At 44.3% G+C, this 22866-nt stretch overlaps 1 protein-coding gene across 6 annotated transcripts in view; it reads right to left on the bottom strand.

Moving 5' to 3' along the window:
- The window catches only part of Rfk (Riboflavin kinase), a 304267-nt gene extending 284677 nt beyond the window's left edge, over positions 1 to 19590 (bottom strand). For 3 of the 6 annotated variants that reach the window (XM_067126044.1, XM_067126045.1, XM_067126043.1), the window contains exon 1: positions 19397 to 19590. In XM_067126044.1, the coding sequence (XP_066982145.1) occupies positions 19397 to 19490 (94 nt within the window). In that variant the 5' untranslated portion in view covers positions 19491 to 19590. The remainder of the gene's footprint in view (positions 1 to 19396) is intronic. The other 3 variants (XR_010856941.1, XM_067126046.1, XM_067126047.1) reach the window with 2 other exon arrangements.
- Positions 19591 to 22866: the final 3276 nt, after the last annotated feature.

Genomic DNA, 22866 nt, shown 5'->3' with positions numbered 1-22866 from the left:
ATGATGGTGTGCAGACTGAATTCCTCCCTGCCAACACTACCTCCCTCATGCAACCTGTGGAACAAGGCATGCTCCGTGCACCTAAGGCCCTCTACACACCCAACGCTCTGCAACACCTGGTTAATGCAATGGATACGATGGAGGATTTCACCTTAAAAGAATATTGGAAGACATTCACCACAGCAGTGTGCCTTTCAACAATTCAGTCTGCCCTCCAAGATATGGAAAAGGAAACACTCAATGCATGCTGGAAAAAACTGTGGCCAGATGCAGTCCACGACTAGAAGTGCTTCTTGCCAGAGGAGATTCACAATGGGGCTGTCAACAAAGCTGTGAAACTGGCAAAATTGCTTGGGGGTGAAGGAATTACTGATTGCACTGAAGAAGTCAACACTCATAGATGCCCACTCTGATCCCCTGATGGATGATGACTTACTTGAGCTGACCAAGTCAGCGAGTGAAGAGGAAGAAGAATCAGCTCAAGAACAAGAGGAGGATGAGGGTCTTTCAATTGAACGTCTTTGGATAATCCTGAGGGCACAACAGCAGGTGCTACTCTATATAGAAGAGTGGGATCTGCAGTTTGAATGTGCTCTGAAAATGGTCATGGAAGCAGCAGTTGCTGGAAGAGCACTAGAAGCCCTCAAGCGCAAGATCAAGCCCTCCACAGAAGGCCCCCCTAGGAGGCCTAGGGGGGGCCATAACTCCCCAAGCCCTTTGGGCTCCATCACACCTGTAACACAAATCATGTTAAGAGGGGCACTATCCTTTTGCCCTATGGAGGAAACCCACACCCACCCCCGAGTGAACTGAGACCACCAGCGAAGAGTCGTACTGGGCCACTGGCCCCCCACGCCGATCTCTACTGATGAAGCAGTAGGAGATGGCGAAGGGGAGACCGCCCCCCTTGGGAGTTCTAACAAAAGGAGGCAACTTGGCCAGGGGCAGGAAGGATCCAGAGAGAACCCTCAGTGTCACTGGAGGTGTATTGCAATTTGAAGACACATGGGAAACCCTCTTCTCTCTTCCTTTTCCAGGCAAATTGCACCCACTGTTAAGGTGGCCAGACACAACACTCAGAACAAGGGCTATATTGGTTACATACATGTCTTCTGCACAAAGAGCACAGAATATGAGGACCCATCTCAAGAGAGGAGAGGAAGCGATTGCAGGGTTTGTCGGTGCCAGGGCAGTGCCTCATGACACACGGCTTCCTCTCCTTAGGCTCAGATAAGTCATGGGTTTGCATTATGTTAATATAAGCAAAACAACAACAAACACTCATATATCAATATCACAATCAAACAAAAGTATGGAAAGTCAAACAGTCAGTTGGGCAGAGAAAGCGTCTACACTCAATGGCGGCCGAAAGCAAAATGAGTGCGTACCAACAGGCAGGCGGGGCTCCCACCCCTACCGTTGGTAGTTAACTGCCTTGTTTACAAGTTAAACAGTTGTTTGCAGCTCGCACTATAAGTAATATCCTTATGTAAAGACTGAAGGCTTGTATTCGTGTATGAACAATTATACAGTGCTCACCCATATTTGCGTGGGGATAGGTTCAAGAGCCTACCACGGGAATGCAAAAAACCCCTCTAAAAATGCTTATAACTGGCTTATAAATGCTAATACCTTGTACGCCTTAAGCTAAAATGCTTATAACTGCCTATTTTAACATTTCACTGCTTAATTTGATATTTTAAACAAAAATATACCTTAAATTATCATACTAAAACAATTTACCATCATTCCAAACAAAAATACACCCCAAACCATCATCCCAAAACACCCAAAGTAACCTTACATTACAGTACTCTCCTACTACTGTTACTCATAAGTAGGCTATATACATCCCTAAAACGCTTAGAACTGCCTATTTTAACAGTTCATCGCTAAACTTGACAGTTCAAACAAAAATATACCTCAAACTTTCATCCCAGAACACCCTCATATCATTTCCGAGTCATGTTGCAAAATTAAGTAACCCAGCCTACAACTCTTAACTATCCCCTATCATTCAGACATGCACGTTTTCTTTGGCCAATGTAACTTTTTGCATCGTTCTGTGCATACTGTAATTCACTGGGCATACATTCTACGTATACTGATATTCACCTGTGTTGTAAGATGATTTTGAAATGATATTTACTGTACAGTTAAGTATTTTAGGATAGTACTAGTGCTGCATACAGCATCTACAATACGTGGGTAGTTTAGAACGACGGGACACACACCTCCAAACAGAATGCTAAGTTTATTACGTCACGTTAGTATTTTCGTGATCACGTACAAATACATTTACGATAAAAAAATGATTTACTACAGTAAGTTCTTGGTTTAGGCCTATGTCATTTTCTGGTTAGTCTTCACCATCTCCCATAAATTTATTGAATAATTCTTGTGCCATCATTCTCTTTCTCTCTCTCTCTCAGTATACATATACTGAGAAAACACAGCAAAACATCTAAAACACATTATTTCACTTACAGAATCTATTTATACTACATTGAGCTAATCACCATAAAAATATCACAATTTTTGAACGTAAATTGTATTTTTCCTAACTATACAAACCTGAGGTCCTTTACATTAGGAATTACTTACGGCGAAGCTGGACACAGCCGTTAAACTCTTGAACAAGGTGGTTAGGCAGTAACTACTGTCAGGTAGGCAGGAATACCCACCTGCCCAGAGGTAAACATTCCAGTTTGCCTTTCGGTCCAGGTTCAGATTGAGGGGTGGCATGAGGCGGGCATAAAATGTAATGTTAAGGACCTCAGGTTTGTATAGTTAGGAAAAATATAATTTACTTTCAAAAATTGTGATTTATCCCGACATGATATACAAACCATCGGTCCTTTATATTAGGATGACTCACTGGTTAGAGGGAGGAATCTGAGTGAGTCTCTTGAATTAACTAAAGTTCTGCACACCTGGGCTACTCCTCCTGGTCGAAAGAGACCAAGGAGTAACATGCCTCTGACATATTGATTGAAGTGTAGGAACTGCAATATCAAATGTCAGATACCGGACCTTTTGCCTTTTCGCATGGGTGAGGAAATGTAACTCATACGAAATAGGCTGGAAGAATCTTAGAGTCAGTGGCAGGAAGGAAAACCTGAGATAGGGTTCCCTTCTTGCCAGTCTCTCTTTCCTCCCCTTGCTAGAAGAAGGAGTGGAATTGCTTCTATGATTCTATAAGAAAAATAGAACGGGTGCTCAAAGTGTAGTCTTACTGCATCAGAAGCCAGATCCAGCAAGTTTTGGTTAGAGTTCTATTCTCATCCTGAAGGAAGCGAAGCAGGAGGACGGGGAAGGAAGAGGAAGAGAGGCCAGTCACTCTCGGTATCCTTTTCACTTCCAGAACCAACAATTTAGGCGAGATGCTACTAGTCCTCTTGAAGGAGCCGGGTAAGAAAACAGAACTTGTTGAGCAGCCACCACAGGTCCAAGGAAAAAACATTCCAAGGGCCTGTGGGCAAGACCACAGAAAGACAAGAGTGTGGTCTATGAGGACACATCTTGCTTCCAGACTGACAGAAACTTCTGGACTGCAAGGGATGAACCAAGCCATTGACTTCGCGAGCTCTCGGGGTGGAAAGTACAGGTATCGTCGTCGCCAACTGCTGAGTACCTCCTTTGATCGCTTCACGAAGCCAGGAGAAAGATGTATCCTTAGACACTTCTTCCTTGGGAGAGAGAGTACTGGCAAAAATGTCGATGACATCCAGGTTAGGAATGTCGAGCCTTTTCAGAAAGTACCACAGCTCCTTAATAGGATAAAGTAACGAATGATCTGGATCATTGACACAAAGTCCAAGGAAGAGGAGAACAAGAAGGATTTGAACGCGACAACAGATGCCAATGGACTTGGAGTCTACTTATGACACCCGAGAAGGAGTCGAGGTATTGATCCCCTTCGCCTGTTCTTCCATCTTCTACGCAAAGGCCGGAGCTAGATGACAGATGGTCCTAAGAGGGCACATCTCTATCTGACGACTCTTGTAAGGGGGCTTGCAGAGTACGGAATAGGAACCCTAAACGAGATTCACAAGCCACCCAGGGAACAGTTCCCTGGGACAGCAAGACCGAAGAAACTTCTCATCCGTACCGTACCTAAATCTTGACTGAGGAGAAGAGGGATACTTCAGATAGAAGACTAGGTCACAAGGGCCTACGTTCTTCACAAATGAAAGGGAGAGAAGCAACCATCAGCAGCGGAGACGAGGAAGTCCAGACTTGAAGAGCGACTCTGACCCGAGAAGAAGTTTCGTTAACAACATCCACCAGCAAAGATGGATCCAGTCCCTGGGAGTGTTGCAAAGGACTTAAGAGATATCCAGCTATATCTGTTGCCGCTCGGCGAGAAAGTCTATGCTTGCAAGGAAAGCTGGAAGGTCTCCCAGTCCTGAACACAGGGATGTACTGTTTGAAGAACCACTTCTTGTGCAGCTGCTACAGGAAGTTGGGTCAAGCAGAACTCGTCTCGATGCCTCGGAAGCAGAGCTATCAGCTCTGGCAAAAGGCTTAGTTTGCCAGCATTTGTCTGTAACTCGGGGTGAGCAATGCTTGTGAACCCCTAGCAAAACACGCAAATATGGAGGGAAAAATGTAGATATTGATTTTTCCCAAAAAGACCTTAGAGGTCACTGGGTCTGTTACGAAGGAGCGAGAAAAACTACCAACTTTGCAGTCGCTTCGTGAATCTTCATGAAGAAAAGAGTGAACAGCACGTTTCGTCCCGATCACTCAAACCTGAGGCCAAGCTCACCTACCAATACATTGCCACCGGGAATGCATCTGACTAATTCAGCTGTCAAGTGCACTATAGAACACTCGAGTACCTGCAAATGTCGACAGATAAAATAGGAAGAAAAAATTATTCCCTCTTGTTTGTCGACGAATGCCTCTACCATGGTTTGTTATTCAACGAAACCACTGAGTGTCGCAAAACTCATCCTGAATTCTCGGAAGGACAAAAGGCTGCCTTAAGTCCAGGATGCTGATGAGAAGGTATTAATCGTCGTGGTCACACAACTTCAAGACAAAGTCTTACAGGTGTGCACCTATTCCTCAATCAGTGAATTCGGAAGTAGATACACGATGTGAGGGGAATATGCAAGCACATTCGAAGGTTCCTTCAATCAAGCATTAGCCCAACTCTTTCCTCATACTTCAAAGAGGAAAGAAGGACGGAGGAATGGAAGAGACCTCCATTCCCCACCATGGGGAAGCTTCTGCAAGATGGCAAGATACAGAGCCAATTACCTCCGGCTGGGCTGGCAATTCGCGAATCGGGAGCACATGAGAGGAAGTGGGATGGAAGTTTGATGAAAAGAATTGCCGAGACCCAATGGAAATAGATACTTCTCCTGAAGGAATCCATTCCCACGGCAATGTCGCTGCCAGCTCCAGAGATTCGATAAGCATCATTTTATCCAGGCATCAGCAGTAGGAGAACTTCTTCCCGGGTGATACAGTGAACACCCCATATTCGCGGGGGATGCGTCCCACACCCCCCGCAAATAGCTAAAATCCGCGAATACTTAAAACCCTTCTAAAGACACTTAGAACTGCTTATTTTGATAGTTTAAACACAAAAACCCTCTAAAAATGCTTATACCTGAGTATTTTAATAGTTTTATCACAAAAAGTGCATTTATTCATGAAAATTATATGAAAATAAGGTAATTAGTGAATATGTCTCAGTGAAAAATATCGCGAATGGGCGAATCTTCCGCGAATAATGGCTAGATATGTTCCACAGAGAAACCTGTCAATGCGTGAGTCCGCGAATCATGAGAACTCGAATACCGGGGGTTTACTGTACTTCTTTCTCTCTTCCCTTTTTCCCTCTTCCCTTGTGGAAAAGAGGGTGGAAAGAGACATAGTTATGAGCACTTTCCTAGATGGGAAGAAGAGGGCTATGTGTTCCGCAATCTTCTTCCGAAGCCTGGGACTTCTTAGGAGCTGAGGGGGGCTGGCTTGAACTTAGGGTCAAGTTGAGATGACTAAGACACAAAGGTCTTGGCCATTGTCCAAAGGACAAAGCAGTGCCCTGGTACGTTCCTAAGGGTCGAGCCAACTCAGGACTTACGAAACCGGAGATCTGAATTGGGACAAAGTCCTTCTTCTTAGCACCAGAATTGCCCACTCTGCAGTCGGCGAGACCCTCCAAGGCAAGAAGAATTCGTACTCTGTCGAGGCAAGGGAGAAACTTGGTGTCTCGACCTCAATGACCTCCTTGTCTGAAGAAAAGAATTCACCTGGTCGACAACGCTCTTGGAAGCAAGGACTGCGGCAGCCCCTGACACTCTCGGCCCCTTGGAGGGAGACCTTGACAGAGCCCAAGAAACCCTCCTCAGTACCTGGTTGTACTACGAGACAATCGGGGGACCAACACCCAAAGCACGCCAGGCACCCGAACTAGGAAGACAAATTCGTCGGAGCTCTCTCAGTCTGTCTCGTGCCTCTCGGAACAACCGAGAGGTCAGGAGAACAGGTGAGGAAAAAGAGTGTCCTTACCTTTCCTGCCAGTAAAACCAGCAGGAGGCGGACCGTGAGCAATGATCAACCGAAGGAGATTGCTGCCACATGGGGGAAGAACAGCGCTTGTGCCGTGGCAAAGTGCTTTCCTGGGAAGAGCAGAAAGTTCACTCGAACCCGACTTATAAAACCGAGTGGGGCTGAGCTGACCCGTACCGAACCGAGCCGATCACGCGAACACAATCCAAACTAGGTGGTATGCGGTGGACTGGGAGGTAGGCGAGCCGAGCCAAGGCAGTCTCACAAGCGCGACCAGGGGCTGGGTGTGGCGAGCAAGCTGAGAGAGCCGAGCAGAGTCGATCGCACGAACACAATCGGAACTGGACAGGGAGGAACTCGTCTGCCGTGAACTAGCGCTAGTTTCCCGAACTACAAACTCCGAGGCTGAAGACCCTCGAGAAGAAGGTTCAAAGGGGACTTCTGTGTCTGCTATCCTGCATGCTCGAACCCTAAGGCTCAAGACACAAGGATGAAACCCGGCCAAGCAACCAAAGCAGTTGGCAGGCAGTATGGAGACACCTGGCATCTCGGCACCCGGACACCTGGGTTTCTCAGCACTTTCTCTCGTCCTGTGCCTCTCGTCAGGAGAGCACTCTTGATTCATAGGATTCAAGCGACCCATGAGACTCCCAAAAATCGGAAACGGCTGCTTTCACTTTCCTAAGAAATCGAAAAGAGCCAGGCACAGAACCAGTCTTACATGCAGACTTCTAAGACTGGCAACGAGGGCACGGCCCCCGAAACGCCAGCCCACAGGAGACTGCATATTGGTTCCCGCCCTCGCGAGGGTGGGAACAGCCAACGAGAGAAACTTGTCTCCCAGAAGAGAGTCAGTCCCTTAGAAGTCCCGCAGGACTCCCGAAGGGAATCTCTTCCCTGCTTCTTCTGGTGTTTGAACCAATAGGATCGAGATACCAGGCTGGGAACCCGACCCAGCACTGGTAAGCACTCGGAGAGTGCTTGTGGTGCTGGCAGAAAGAGCTGAGACACCTGGGTGCCTCGGCCCTTTCTCTCGCACTGCTCCCGAACTAGGCCGGGGAGGGTACTCTACAGACCAGATTGGGATACTCGATATTCCACAGAATCTCGAGCACTCGGAGTGGCTCACGAACGAGCGCCCGAAGCAGCCCCTTTCTTAGAGGCGGAACCTCTAGGACTGGGAATGGGATAGCAAAGCTAGGTCTGCACGTCCGCAGCTCCTGAAATGCAAAACTCCAGGGGTGTGCGAATTGGTTTCCTAACCCAAAGGTTGGGAAGAGCCAACGAGAGACCCACTGCCTCCTCAGAAGGAGGCAGTCTCTAGACGGCCAAGGGCATCAAGGGGATGCCCTTGGGGAAAGAAGCAGCCTTCCTCTCCTTCAGCCTACGGAGGTCTGTCCGGTTCCAGGGACCCCCCTCAAACCTCAGGAGAGGAAAGGAAGATTATTATTATTATTAAAAAGTTTAACCAGGCCACTGAGCTGACTATCAGCTCTCACAGGGCTGGCCCGAAGGATTAGGATGAAATGACAAGTCTAGGCTAGAAGCCTAGCACTGGGATCAAATAAGTTACTCGTTAATGATGAATGAACGAAAATGAAAATGAAATTAAAAGCTGTAAAAAGGCATACGCTTTCATACTGGAATACACTCACAAAATAAATACATTTATACTCATGTTTCCATATATACTCACTAAAAAGGTATATTAAAATTCAAAATAAATGAAGTAAAATCATAAAATCTACTTGTTTTAAAATTCATTATACTGACTGATTGATTTTTTATATTTTATCAATTAACTCACAGCTTCTCATGAACATTAAAATGGGTACTGTACTACTGAAAATGTTGAAGATTCCGACAAAATTTCTTTTATTGGTCTATTTCCAAAATTTGATAATCGTTGCAGGTTATATTTTGAACATTCACACAGTACATGCTTAACTGTTATCAACACATTGCAATCTGGGCATTTGGGAGGAGGGCCACATGGTCTGTTCATTAAGTGTCCATGTGTCAAACGAGTATGGTCTATTCAAAGATGCGTCAGAATTACTTGTATGTCTCTCTCTCTCCCTCTCTCTCTCTCTGATATGACGAACTCCATCTTCTAGCACTGGATTTTATGTTTTAATTTATTATTTTCAGGTTCTTCATTCCATATATTTTGCCATTTACTTACAATGTCTTTTTTTATATATCATGCATAGTCACTAATAGGGATGTCTACATTTGCTCCTGTCATTTCCCTTAATCCCTACATGGGCAGAGATCCAACATATTTCAATATTTTTTCCCTTACTATACAATTTATGAAGTGAAAACTTTATATGTTGTATAATATTTTTTTTATTATAGCTTTGAATGGCTTCTATAGCGCTTCTGGAGTCGCTATAAATCACAAAATTATTACATGAGGCTTCTCTAATTATTTTTATGGCTGATACTATTGCACACAACTCAGCTGTAAATACTGAGGCGTTATCTAGTAAAGAGAACTGATACGTTTTGTTTGGGGATACTGCACCATATCCCATTCCGTATTGTGACTTAGATCCGTCGGTGTATACAGTATTGCGTAATGTGGACCTGTTCAGATTATGTGTTCTACTGCGTGTTGTCTATGGTATTCTGGATTATATAAATGACTTTTTGATAAATATTTCAAGTGCGTACAAATTCTCATTTTATTCATTGTCCAAGGAGGAGGTAATTTTAATATTAAAGGTAATTGTATATTTATAATTAGCAACTCAAACAATCTTCTAGCTCTAATTGGGAAAGGAGGTGGATGACTGTTTATAAACACATCCCTCAATCCATATAATTTTTTGGTTGGAAACCATTTGTCTGAATTCTCAGAGCACTCTTCATTGTTATTAGCTCTCTATGGAGAGACAGAGGTAGTTCACCACATTCAACTTGTAAAGAAGACATTGGTGATGATTGAAAAGCTCCTGAACATATTCTATGACCTTCATTATGAACCGGGTCTACCGTTTTCAGCATTGCGTCTGATGCCGAACCATATATTTCGCTTCCATAATCAACGAGACAGCACTGTTGCTTTATACAGTAAAGTAAGGGTGTCTATCAGCTCCCAAATAGTGTTTGATAGTTTTTTAATTAGGTTTAATGCTCTTTTACATTTTGATTTCATGTATGTTACGTGGGCTTTCCAGTTCAAGTGAGTATCAAATACTAATCCCAAAAATTTTGCTGTTTGGCCAATTGGTATGGAATGTCATCTGATTTTTAAATCTATTTCTTCACCTTTTTTCCACTTTTTATTTTTATAAAACATTACTGCTTGAGTCTTTTGTATAGAAAATTTGAAGCCTACAGATGAGGCCCATTCATCTATTTTTACTATAGTTTTATTAACGATTCACTCTGCACATTTTATGCGAGATGCTGAATAATATATTGCAATATCATACATGTGCAAGTTACTTTTAATTCCAATAGGTAGATTATTACTGATATCATTTATTGCTAAAGTAATCAGTGTGCCACTAAGGACGCTTCCTTGTGAAACACCATTTTCAAGTGGAAATGTACTTGACAATACATCATCAATTCTCACTTGAAAGGTGCGATTTGTCAGAAAGTTTTCGATAAACCTAGGTAAATGTCCACGGACGTTATTTTTATGTAACGTTTTCATTACTGCATACCTCCATGTAGTATCATATGCCTTTTCAATGTCAAAAAACATGGTTATAGTAATTTGTTTTCATTCAAATCCTCTTCATATGTGGTTTTCCAAGCTAGACAGAATCCAGTGTCAATCTGTTACATTGTGACCCAAATTGAGTGGGAGTCAAAATTTTGTTTTCTTGAATGTGCCATGTTAATCGAGCATTTACCAGTTTTTCTAGTAATTTGCACAGACAACTAGTTAAAGAAACTGGTCTGTAACTGTTTACATTACTGGGATCTTGTCCAGGGTTGGGGATAAGAATAATTATAGCTTTACGCCATTTATTAGGAAATATATTTTGAAGCTATATGTGGTTATAAAACTCTAATAAGTATGTCTTTGCCAAAGGTGCTAAATGGCAGATCATTTCAAAACAAATACTGTCACCTCCAGGGGGCAATTTATTGCGGTTCAACAGAGCAAATTCTAACTCTTCCATATTAAATTTTCTATTATAATAAATATCTTCAAAGGTTTCAAAATTTAGTTATTAACTCTATATTATTTTTCCCTGTTCGGAAATGCTCATCTAAATTTTTGTCGCTACTTACTTTCTTATTCTGTTTACTTGGTATTATATATATACCTCACAATCTTGGACTTTGGTATATCTCATTTTAAGAGAGTCCAACAGCATATTCTTATCAACTGGTTCCTCATTGTTTTCAGGAAGTACAATAGTAACCTGAATGCTGTTCATAGTGTCAGGCTTCTTTACTTTTACATTCACATTGTCGATACTTTTTATTGAAAGATAGTCTTCAGACTGGTTTTTTGTTGTGGCTTCTATAAGCCACGTCTTCATTTTTACTTGTCCACACAACATTTCTGTCATTGAGTGTCTTTTTAATAAGAAGTTTTCCAACCTTAGGGCTGAGATTTGTTGTTCTGTTTCTATGGTTAGAAACTTTGACCAACTTTCACTCCCAAAGAGGAGTCGTAGTGAGTCAAGGTTGTGTCAAGATGATATTTACTTCTTTTTGATTTGTTGTGCACTAGAGCATAAGGTTCCAGTGTGATTACATTTGGATTCTTTTTTGTTTTTTCCAAAGAAAGGTTGTTAAAGGAGGTTCCAGCGGTTGTCAACTGTGCCAAGTCACTACCATCAAAGGGCCCAGGGGTGCTCGAATCTTTATTTTCACTTAGCATAAAGATTTGAGGGAGGAAAAAAAAATTAACCTGAAAACCTTAAAAAGATATCATCAGCTCTTCATGGAGTCTTATTCTTCCACCAATGGCACAAGTGAGAACCGACTCCCAAATGTCAGCTCCCTACCCTAACCCAAAGGGGATGGCACAACATGATTAGACTGACCCAAGTGTAAGCCAAACCTGCTTGCTAGGACTGAGAGTATTACAAGAATACAATCATCCCCACCTTAATCATGTTATGGGCAAACCGGATAGAATGCCGAGAGTCCTATCCATACAACCAGAACCCTCCCTGGAATCCATGGTCCAGCCCTAACTAATAGTTCCGCCTTTGAGCTACCAATCTGGTAACTCTCGGGTCTGAATATTATCGGGCAGTTGATAGTCCTACTACAGTTCTCACTATTTAGCTTTGGTTATACTCCCATTCCCAGCTACAATATCTTTTCCGATTTATCAGGTCCAATAAATTTGTAAAAGTGGAAAATTCCACAAATTTAATCCAAAATAATACTGTATGTGATGGTATATGAGACTCTTGGACTCAAACCCAGGAACAAATTCCTGGAGTTCAAGAGCCCCCTCACCAAGTCAAGGTGGTCTCATATCGAGGGGGGAGGAAGGGAAGAGGCAGCAGAAGATGACATCGAAGATAAGTTGAAGATGACAGCTACTTTCACAGGATGACTTCCTTCACTTTCACTGCGACATCTTCTACAGGATGGTGGACACAAAACATCGTAACCTCCAGGGTAGCTATGCAGGAACACAACGAAAGCGACCCAGGACACGACCACCAGGAGAAGCAGCAGGCACAATCAGAATAGCCGATGCAGGAGCTATGGAAGTGGTTCGGAAGGCAGGAGATACCGCAACAGCCAGGAACGTTACTTCCACAGGGTGACTGCCTTTACCTTCACTCTGACATCTACAGGATGGCGGACATTGTAACCTCCAGGGCAGCTAGGCAGGAACACAACGGAAGAAGCCCAGGGCACCACCACCAGGAAAAGCAGCAGGTTCGATCAGGACAGCCGATGCAGGAGATACGGAAGTGGTTTGGAAGGCAGGTGCTACAGCAATGGCCAGGAACATCACAGAAACGTCACCAGCAGCGACAGGAACAATCAGGACAGCTGCAGCAGGAGACCAGGAGGAGCCACCCAGAGACTGCCGCTGAGTTAACAGAAGCATAACACAGGAAACAGCAGGAGCAGATGGACCACAGATACACCAGAGGCAGTGCCACAGCATACATGAAGGCCAACAATGACAGCGATCGATCCACATCAGCGGGAACAGAGTTGGAATGATCCCGACGTGGAACTATGTCATTCCAACCAGGTACTGTGGTCGATCCCGAAGCAATACTAAATGAACGTCGGGACTCCTTCATGCAAGATATCCCCTGATATATCCAGTCAACTACTGCTGTGCCTGTGATGCTCACTGTCAATCTGAAAGAAAAAGCAAAAATGATTATTAGAGGGAGATTCCTCTCACTACAAGGGGAACTGCCCTACGCAGCGAGAGGAGGCTCCTTGGAAGAGGTCGCCCGACAGCCAGGCCCACCCCTCACGGCTCATCGGGCGAAGGAGGGAAGTCTCTACTGAAGGAGAGATAAGGAAGAACCTACAGGGAGAGAGAAGGAAGGAGGGAAGGCCATCAAGGGCGCTATGGAAGTGGAACTTACCGACGATGCCCGCAACCTCCAACCCTCGTAATTCTCTAAAGCAGTCATGCCCTTGTGCAAGGAGGGCGGGAGCCCAAGAGGGTTAGCGAACTCTTACGTCCCGATCAATGTAGGGGAGCGAAGATATTACGTCCCAATCCAATATCTCTGAACGTACAGGGGAACACCTTCAGTATCCAAATAAAGGGCTACTGGAAGAGAAGCATTACCACTCGGTTACGCCCCTCTAAATACGCCCTTGGCCGTCAAACCCAAGACACAGTGCAGGGAAACAACGGCTTGTGCAAGGTTATCACAAAATCACAATTTTTGAGAGTAAATTGCATTTTTCCTAACTATACAAACCTGAGGTCCTTTACATTGGGAACTACTTTCAGCGTAGGCTGGAAACGGCCGTTAAACTCTTGAGCAAGGTGGTTAGGTAGTAACTACCACAAGGTAGGCGGGAATACCCGCCTACCCAGATGTAAACATTCCAGTTTGCCTTTCGAGCCAGGTTCAGATTGAGGGGTGACATGAGGCGGGCATAATATGTAATGTAAAGTACCTCAGGTTTGTATAGTTAGGAAAAATACAATTTACTTTCAAAACTTGTGATTTGTTCCGACATGATATTCAGACCGTCGGTCCTTTACATTAGGAAGACTCACTGGTTGGAGGGAGTAATCTTGACCTGACTGGAGTTCTGCACACCTGGGCTACTCCTCCTGACATATTGATCAGAGTGTAGGAACTGCGAGATCAAATGCCAGATACTGGACGTTTTGGCATGAGCGAAGATGGCTCCATTCCCTGGGAGTGCTGCAGAGGGCTTCAAGAGATATCCAGCTATATCCGCTACCGCTCGGCGAGAAAGCCTATGCTTGCTAGGGAAGCTGGAAGGTCTCCCAGTCCTGAACACACAGGGATGTACTGCCTGAAGAACTGCTCCTTGTGTAGCTGCTACAGGAGGTTGGGTCAAGCAGAACACTTCTCGATGCCTTGGCTATCAGGTCGGGCAAGAGGCGAAGTCTTATGACCATTGTCTGTAACTCAGGGTGAGCAATGCTTGAGAACCCATAGCAAAACAGACAAATACAGAGGGAAAAATGTAGATATCAAGTTTCCCAGAAAGACAGCATGCCTCACCATAGCGGCCCCTGGGTCTGGTATGAAGGAGCGAGGAAAAACTACCAATTTGTTGTGCAGGGAGGCAACAGAAAGACGGTAGGGATTCTCAGTCGAGCAGTCTCTGTGTGAATCTTCGAGTGAGCAGCACGTTCCGTCCCGATCAATCAAACCCAAGGCCAAGCTCGCCTACCAATAGATCCCCACCGGGGATACATCTGGCTAATTGAGATGTCGACAGATGAAACAGGAGGAAAAAACGATTCCCTCTTGTTTGTTGACAAATGCTACTACTGTGGTTTTGTTGTTCAACGAACAACTGAGTGTCGCAATACTCATCCTGAATTCTTGGAAGGCCAAAAGGTTGCCTTGAGCCCAGGATGGTGATGAGAAGGTACTAACTGTCTCAGTAACACACCTTCAAGACTAAAGTCTTACAAGTGTGCACCTATTCCTTGACCAGTGAATCCATAAGTAGACACATGATGTGAGGGGAATATACAAGCATATTCGAAGGTTCCTTCAATCAAGTATTAGCCTAACTCTTTCCTCATACTTCATAGAGGAAAGAAGGACAGAGGAATGGAAACAGACCTCCATTCTCCAGAGTGGGGAAGCTTCTGCAAGATGACAGGATACTGAGACAATTAGCTCTAGCCAGACTGGCATTTCCTGAATCGGGAGCACGGGAGAGAAGGCGGGATGGAAGTTTGATGAAAAGAATTGCCGAGACCTAAGGGAAATATATACTTCTCCTGAAGGATCCATTCCCAGGTCTCGGCAATGTCGCTGCCAGCTCCAGAGACTCGATAAGTATCATTTCATTCAGGAATCTGCAGTAGGAGAAATTCTTCCGGGTCGATACTTCTTTCTCTCTTCCCTTCTTCCCTCCTCCTTTATGAGAAAGAGGCTGGAAGGAGACGCACTTATGCGCACTTTCCTAGAAGGGAAGAAGAGGGCTATGTGTTCAGCAATCTTCTACTGAAGCCTGGGACTTTTTAGGAGTTGAGGGGGGCTGGCTTGAACTCAAGGTCAAGTTGAGATGACTAAGGCCCAAAGGTCTTGGCCACTGTCCAAAGGACAAGGCAGTACCCTGGTACGAACCTTGATTATTGAGGTATCTGGCAAATCTCTGCAAGGGAAAGGCAGAACTAAGTAAAGGGTCATTCCTAAGGGTCGAGCCAACTCGGGACTTACGAAACCGGAGATCTGAATTGGGACAAAGTCCTTCTTCTTAGCACCAGAATTGCCCACAGAACTGTAGTCGGCCAGACCCTCCAAGGCAGCCAGACCCTTCGAGGCAAGAAGAATTCGTATTCTGTCAAGACAGGGGAGAAGCTTGGTGTCTCGACCTGAATGAACTCCTTGTCCGAAGAAAAGAATTCATCTGGTCAAGAACGCTCTTGGAAGCAAGGACCCCGGCAGCCCCCGACACTCTTGGCCCCTCTGGAACTGCAAGGGTTGCAGTGACGAAGATTATTCATTGGGGGAGCCACGGTCCTGTCCCAGGGATCCTCGCACTGACGAATCAGTGCAAAGTTCTCTGAAAAATGAGGGAGGTCGCAACTTGAAGAGGAAGAGGAAGACTCTCGCTGTTTCCGAAGCATGAAACTCCTGTACCTCTCCCCTTGGAGGGAGACCTTGACATATCCCATGAAACCCTCCTCGGATACCTGGTTGCACTACGAGAGAATTGGGGGACCAACACCCAAAGCACGCCAGGAAGCTGAACTCCAAAGAACTCTCTCTGTCCGTCTCGCGCCTCTCGGAACAACTGAGAGAAAACGAGAACAGGTGAGTAGAAAGATTACCCCTAGCTGTCCTGCCAGTAAGACCAGCAGGAGAGGCAGACCGAGAGCGATAATCACCGAAGGAGATTACTGCCACACTGGGGAAAGAGAGCAATTGTGCCATGGCAATGCGCTTTCCTGGGAAAAGCAGAAAGTTCACTTGAACATAGCTGAAAACCCGACTCGGAAAAAATCAAGTGGGGCCGAGCTGAGCAACACCGAACTGAGCTGATCAAGTGAACGCAATTCAGACTGGGAGGTATGCGGTGAACTGGGAGGCAGGCGGAGCAAGCCGAGCCAAGCGAGTCTAGCAAGCGCGACTAGGGGCTGGGCGGGGCAAGCAAGCCGAGCCGAACCGAGCCAGTCTCGCAAGCATGACCAGGGGCCAAACTGAGCCGAGCTGATCGCACAAAACACAATCGGAACTGGACAGGGAGGAACTCGTCTGCCGTGAACTATTGCTAGTTTCCGAACTCTAAACTCCTTTGAGGCCGAGGCCCCTCAAGAAAGAAGGTTCAAAGGTGAATTCTATGTCTGCCATCCTACATGCTCGAACCCTAAGGTTCAAGACACGAGGATGAAACCCAGCTAAGCAACCGAAGTAGCTGGCGGGCAGTCTGGAGACACCTGGTGTCTCGGCACTTTCTCTCTTCTTGCGCCTCTTGTCAGGAGAGCGCTTATATAGAAACACCAGGCCCCACAGGAGAATGCGCATCGGTTTCCACTCTCGTGAGGGTGGGAAGAGCCAACAAAAAAACTAGTCTCCAGGAAGAGAGTCAGCCCCTTAGAAGTCCCGCAGGACTCCTGAAGGGAATCCCTTCCCTGCTTCTTTGGTGTTCGAACCGATAAGATCGAGACACCAGACTGGGAATCCAACCGAGAACTGGCAAGCACTCGGGGAGCGCTTGTGGTGCTGGCAAGAAGAGCTGAGACACCTGGGTGCCTTGGCCCTTTCTCTCACACTGCTCCCAAACTGGGCCGGGGAGAGTACTCTCCAGAACAGATCAGCATACTCGATATTCCACAGAATCTCAAGCACTCGGAGCGGCTCGCAAACGAGCGCCCAAAGCAACCCCCGTCTTAGAGGTGGAACCTCTAGGACTGGGAACGGGATCGCAAACCGAGGCCTGCGCACCCACGGCTCCCGAAACACAGAACTCAGGGGTATGTGAATCGGTTTCCTAACTCGAAGGTCGGGAAGAGCCAACAAGAGACCTGCTGCCTCCTCGGAAGGAGGCAGTCCCTAGATGTCCAAGGACATCAAGGGGAAGAAGCAGCCTTCCTCTCTTTCGGCCGACTGAGGTCTGTCTGATTAACAGGACCTCCTTGGACCTCGGGAGAGGAAGGAAGACGCAGCAGAAGACAAAATCAAAGATAAGATGAAGAAGACAGCGGCTACTTCCACAGGGCGACTTCCTTCACCTTCACTCCAACGTCTTCTACAGGATGGTGGACACGAAACATTGTAACCTCCAGGGCAGCTAGGCAGGAACACAACGGAAGCGGCCCAAGACACGACCACCAGGAGAAGCAGCAGGCATAATCAGGACAGCTGATGCAGCGGTTCAGAAGGCAGGAGCTACTGCAATGGCCATGAACGTCGCTTCCACAGGGTAACTTCCTTCACCTTCACTCCGACAACTTCTACAGGGTAGCACACATCGTAACCTCCAGGGCAGCTAGGCAGGAACACAACAGAAGCAGCCCCAGGCACGACCACCAGGAGAAGCAGCAGGCACGATCAGGACAGCCAATGCAGGAGCTACGGAAGTGGTTCGGAAGGCAGGAGCTGCAGCAACAGCCAGGAACGTCACATGAAAGTCACCAACAATGACAGGAACGATCAGGGCGGCTGCGGCAGGAGACCAGGAAGAGCCGCCAGAGACTGTCGTTGAGTTAACAGGAGCATAACACAGGAAACAGCAGGAGCAGATGGACCACAGATACGCCAGAGGCAGTGCCATGGCATACATGAAGGCCAGCAATGACAGCGATCGATCCATATTGGTGGGAACAGTGTTGGAACGATCTTGACGTCATTGTGGTCGGTCCCAAAGCAACTATGAATGAACGTCGGGACTCCATCATGCAAGATATCCCCTGAGATATCCAGCCAACTACTGCTGCGTCTGCGATGCTCACTATCAATCTGAAAGAAAAAGCAAAGATGATTAGTAGAGGGAGACTCCTCTCACTACGAGAGGAACTGCCCTACGCAGCAAGAGGAGGTACCTTAGAAGAGGTTGCCCGACCGGCCCCCTCCCCACGGTCTTTGCCAGAGGAGCGAGCAAAGAGGGTGAAGGAGAGAGATCTCTACCAAAGGAGAGATAAGGAAGAACCTACGGGGAGAGAGGACTGAGGGGAGGCCACCAAGGGCGCCATGGAAGTGGAGCGTATACCGATGACGCCATCAACCTCCCCCCTACCGCAACTCTAAGCACAGGCAGCGAAAACAATTCTCAGCACAAGTAGGAAGGAAGTAGTCATGCCCTTTGTACATGGAGGGCAGGAGCCCATGATGGGAAGCAAAATCTTACGTCCCGATCAATGTAGGGGAGTGAAGATATTACGTCCCAATCTGATATCTCCGAACGTACAGGGAAATGCCTTTAGTACCTGAATAAAGGGCTACTGGAAGAGAAGCATTACCACTTAGTTATGCTTCTCTAAATACGCTCTTGGCCGTCAAACCCGAGACACAGACGCAGGGGAACAACGGCTTATGCAAAGTTATCACAAATTGTGGGTTTGTATTAATAAATATCAAACACACGTAATATATACACAAAACTAAATTAAGATCCCACCGGGATAATAGGAGCTTAACGACAGTCAGGCAAGGAGATCTGAAACCATGTCTGCAACGCATGACGGCCGAAAGCAAAACTGGAATGTTTACATGCGGGAAGGCGGGTATTCCCACCTACCTGGCAGTAGTTACAGTCTAACCACCTTGCTCAAGAGTTTAACGGCCGTTTCCAGCCTACGCTGAAAGTAATTCCTAATGTAAAGTACCGATGGTTTGTATACTGTGTCAGAAAAAACCAATTTCCAAAGTGAAAACAGGCGCAGAGTTAATACTTAGAAATATCATACTTTGGTTCTACCTTCTTATTATCCAAAGAGGAGATGCGTTATGGGGTAATAAAAGTTCTTCTAATTAGCCTAAATGTCAAATCATCAGAGTAGGCTAACATGGAACATTGGCTACTTATGTTGGAAAAAATAAACTTCCATGAAACTTCTGAAATTTTACCTACAAAGCAATAGAGTTTAATGTAGTCCACGTTCCACCCATCCCCGCTGGTCAGCCTCATAGCCTATAGGTCGCAATGGCCTAGCATAGCCTATCTGAGATTTACTTTGCTACAGCTGGTCAGGTGACACCACACGAAGAAAAACCATGAGAAAGCCAATACTTACCGGTAGGGATTCCCAGATCTTTGGAACCTCTTCCAAATCCTTTGACGACAGTCCCAACCGCGAAATGTGGTAAAAACCTTGCGACTGCTGCCATCTCAATACAATTAAGTATATTGGTAGTCGTAGACTGGTAGTGCTGTCACCCACTGTGGTTTGATAGTAGAGTAGTAGCAGTACGCGGAATTTTGTCTTTGAAACGGCTCCCTTTATTCCTCCTTTGTTTGTGTTGTTTTTTTTTTTCTCTGTAAAGACATAATTCTTTTATAAATTCTTTCCTCTTCAGGAGATCTGTCAATAAAAGTATATTAGCTACCAATTCCTCTATTTTCCTGATATGGCTGCTGTACAAAACTGTATCTGTTTCTAATCTCATTATATGCTGGGCAGTAGAGAAGAAATAAACATTTTGTATCTTCCCCTTTTAGCCTATTCCCATCATTCAGTTCTAGTATACCTAGTCTAGCCGTAGTGATCAGCATTGTTTAAATTGTTTTTTCGGTGCCATCATACCAGGTTTCTTCTCTTATGTTTTCTTTATATTTTCTGTAGATTCTTAATGTTGTCTTCATTCATTCGTCTCTACCATGTTTTTTCCCCCAGTTATTTATTACAGCTGCTTGCCTTTAAGCAATTCAGTTTTACTTAAGATTGTTTAAATTTTTCATATATACTCTTTTACCTGAAGAATCCACGGGGTTTTCTTGTTTTCCTATTGATCCATGGTTATCTCGTAGGTCTACAGGAGTCTATTTCCACCACTCTCAAGAGTAGGCTATGTTTCAGATAGAATAGTTTATTCTTCATGACTCTTGAGTGGCAGGAAGAGGTCCCTGCTTCGGATCTTACCGCACACAACTTGCTGTGTAACTTGGTGCTTTCAGAATTGTTCTATATACTTGTCTACCTTTTGTAGTTCACTTATGGCTTTCTTGTCTTAGAGTTTCATAACTTCCATGGCATAAATGAAGGATGGCATCGCTAATCCTTTCCAATATATTTTCCTATTTTCACCCTGCTACAGCTTTTAGTGATGACTGCATTAGCCATATTTGCCTTTTTCTGCTTTGCTTTAATTTGTGCCCTTTTTTATCTGTTCTCTGAAGCTTTTGTCTTTCATGTTGCTGGTCGTTACACCCTGCTATTTTATCTGCTTACCTATTTTTATTTCTCGATGTGCTGCCACCGTCAATACTGTACCAATCCTTGAATGTTAATATATTGCTTTTGTGTTTGTTTTTACTTAGGCCACATTCGCTTGCTGTTTCCATAAGGGTTTGTATTGCTTTTGTTATTTCTTCAAGGGTGTCCTTGGATTAATCGATCGTCTGCATATAATAGTGCCACTATCTTTATAACTTCATTTCTGAAACTTTTCGTCCTGCTAATTTTTCGATTATCAAGTAAGTCATCAGTAAGAAGAATGTGTCCAAATATTTGGCCATCTCCTATCTCTAAGCGAGATTGTTGGAGATGTCTTTAGTTAAGTATATCTTAGTTTAACCAGACCACTGAGCTGATTAACAGTTCTCCTAGGCTGGCTCGAAGGATTAGATTTATTTTACGTGGCTAAGAACCAGCTGGTTACCTAGAAACGGGACCTACATCTTATTGTGGAATCCGAATCACATTATGATGAGCAACTAATTTCCATCACCAGAAATTTCTCTAATTCTTCATTGGCCGGTCGGAGAGTTGAACGCTGGGCCAACAGCTGTGAGGTGAGTTGGTTTGTCGCACTTATGTGTCGTCAGAATACACTTTGGGGTAGGCTGCAACCAGCTTAGGTGTTTATAACACACCAAAAGCAAACAAATAACTCATTTAAAATATATACAAAGTGCACTGAATCCATGGTAGCGGATTCTAAGGAGGTGTGTGGGTAAGGATTTGCCAAGTAGGTTTAGTCTATTACCACCAGATACTGCTTGTGGGTAACAAATGAAACAGACTTATAACACCAATACCACATTTATTAACAGCAATGATATATATATATATATATATATATATATATATATATATATATATATATATATATATATATATATATATATATATATATATATATATATATATATATATATATATATATATATATATATATATATATATATATATATATATATATATATATATATATATATATATATATATATATATATATATATATATATATATATATATATATATATATATATATATATATATATATATATATATATATATATATATATATATATATATATATATATATATATATATATATATATATATATATATAATGGCATTCACTTAGTAAAGGAAGTACCCCATAACAAAGAGCATGGTACCGCCTACTGAACTCAACACTAACCTCAATTTAAAATGGTCCCAGACACAAGAAAGTACATTACATAGTTAGCCCACATCATCATTCAGAAAAAAAATTTAAATTACTCTTGAGGCAGTACAAAAGGCACATAGTTTTCTCCAAAGTTAGGCTACTACCAGACAACTTAACCTAATCTCCCCAGATAAAAGGTTTGGCTTACCTTAGCCTACATTTCCACCTTTACCACAACAAATATTTTCTTACTCTGGCACCTTTTTACAAGACGGCAGGCATAATATCCTCTGTGCGATGCTTTCATTTGTTGGCAGGCTGGCTGCACGTGGTTTGGTTCTCCCCCAACAAATATGCTAGGCCAATAGGAATCCTGCACTTCTCACACACATGGGACTGGACTCTTATTATTTCACCCTTAGCCTTGAGAGGGAACATCACTCTTGGGACTCGCACTCTAGGCTACTCCCAACTTGTTGCCTGAGAGAAAAAATCAAACTCTCAGTGTTCCTACTTATGAAGTCAACTTGGTCAGTACATGGGGCCAACAACAGGGCCTGCCTTTGGCAACATCAAGAAATGTAAAGGAAATTAAATTCACAAAATTGCTGTTATGACAGCTTCCCTTTTAAACTTATCTTTTAAGCTAACTTAAACAAACTCATTTTCTTACTGTATATTACGGCATCAATTATGAAATATTACAAGTAGTCCAGGTAGCCAGTCCCTGAGGCAGGGACGAACAAAAAAGGACGGTTCATTCTCGCTTGGCGTCGTTCTCCCTCGTTTTACTTGCTACCTCTCAGATTAAGACGAGAGTCTTGCTTCTCATTTTCTGGCAAAGGTATGATTTTTCTCACAGTACTGCTGCATATACAAAATTTACTTTAAGGCCCGAAACATCTTTTCAAGTTTGCTGCCATGTTTTGAGGTTAATGTGTGAGCAAAACTCAGCGAATTTTGGTTACACAATCGAGAATCATGTCAGGCTTTCATTCAGCCTAACCCGCAATACACCCAGGCACTACATAGCGTGCTGACCGAGACTCTACCCACCCATCCAATGAAGAACTGGTTGAATTTCTTAACATATAGTTGCTGAGCTATTATCAAGTTTTGCGTCCATTAACCATTCCTTGCTGATTTT

Source organism: Macrobrachium rosenbergii, chromosome 23 (assembly GCF_040412425.1).
Source record: "Macrobrachium rosenbergii isolate ZJJX-2024 chromosome 23, ASM4041242v1, whole genome shotgun sequence".
Classification (NCBI taxonomy): domain Eukaryota; kingdom Metazoa; phylum Arthropoda; class Malacostraca; order Decapoda; family Palaemonidae; genus Macrobrachium; species Macrobrachium rosenbergii.
This window is presented reverse-complemented; position numbering and strand designations above follow the sequence as displayed.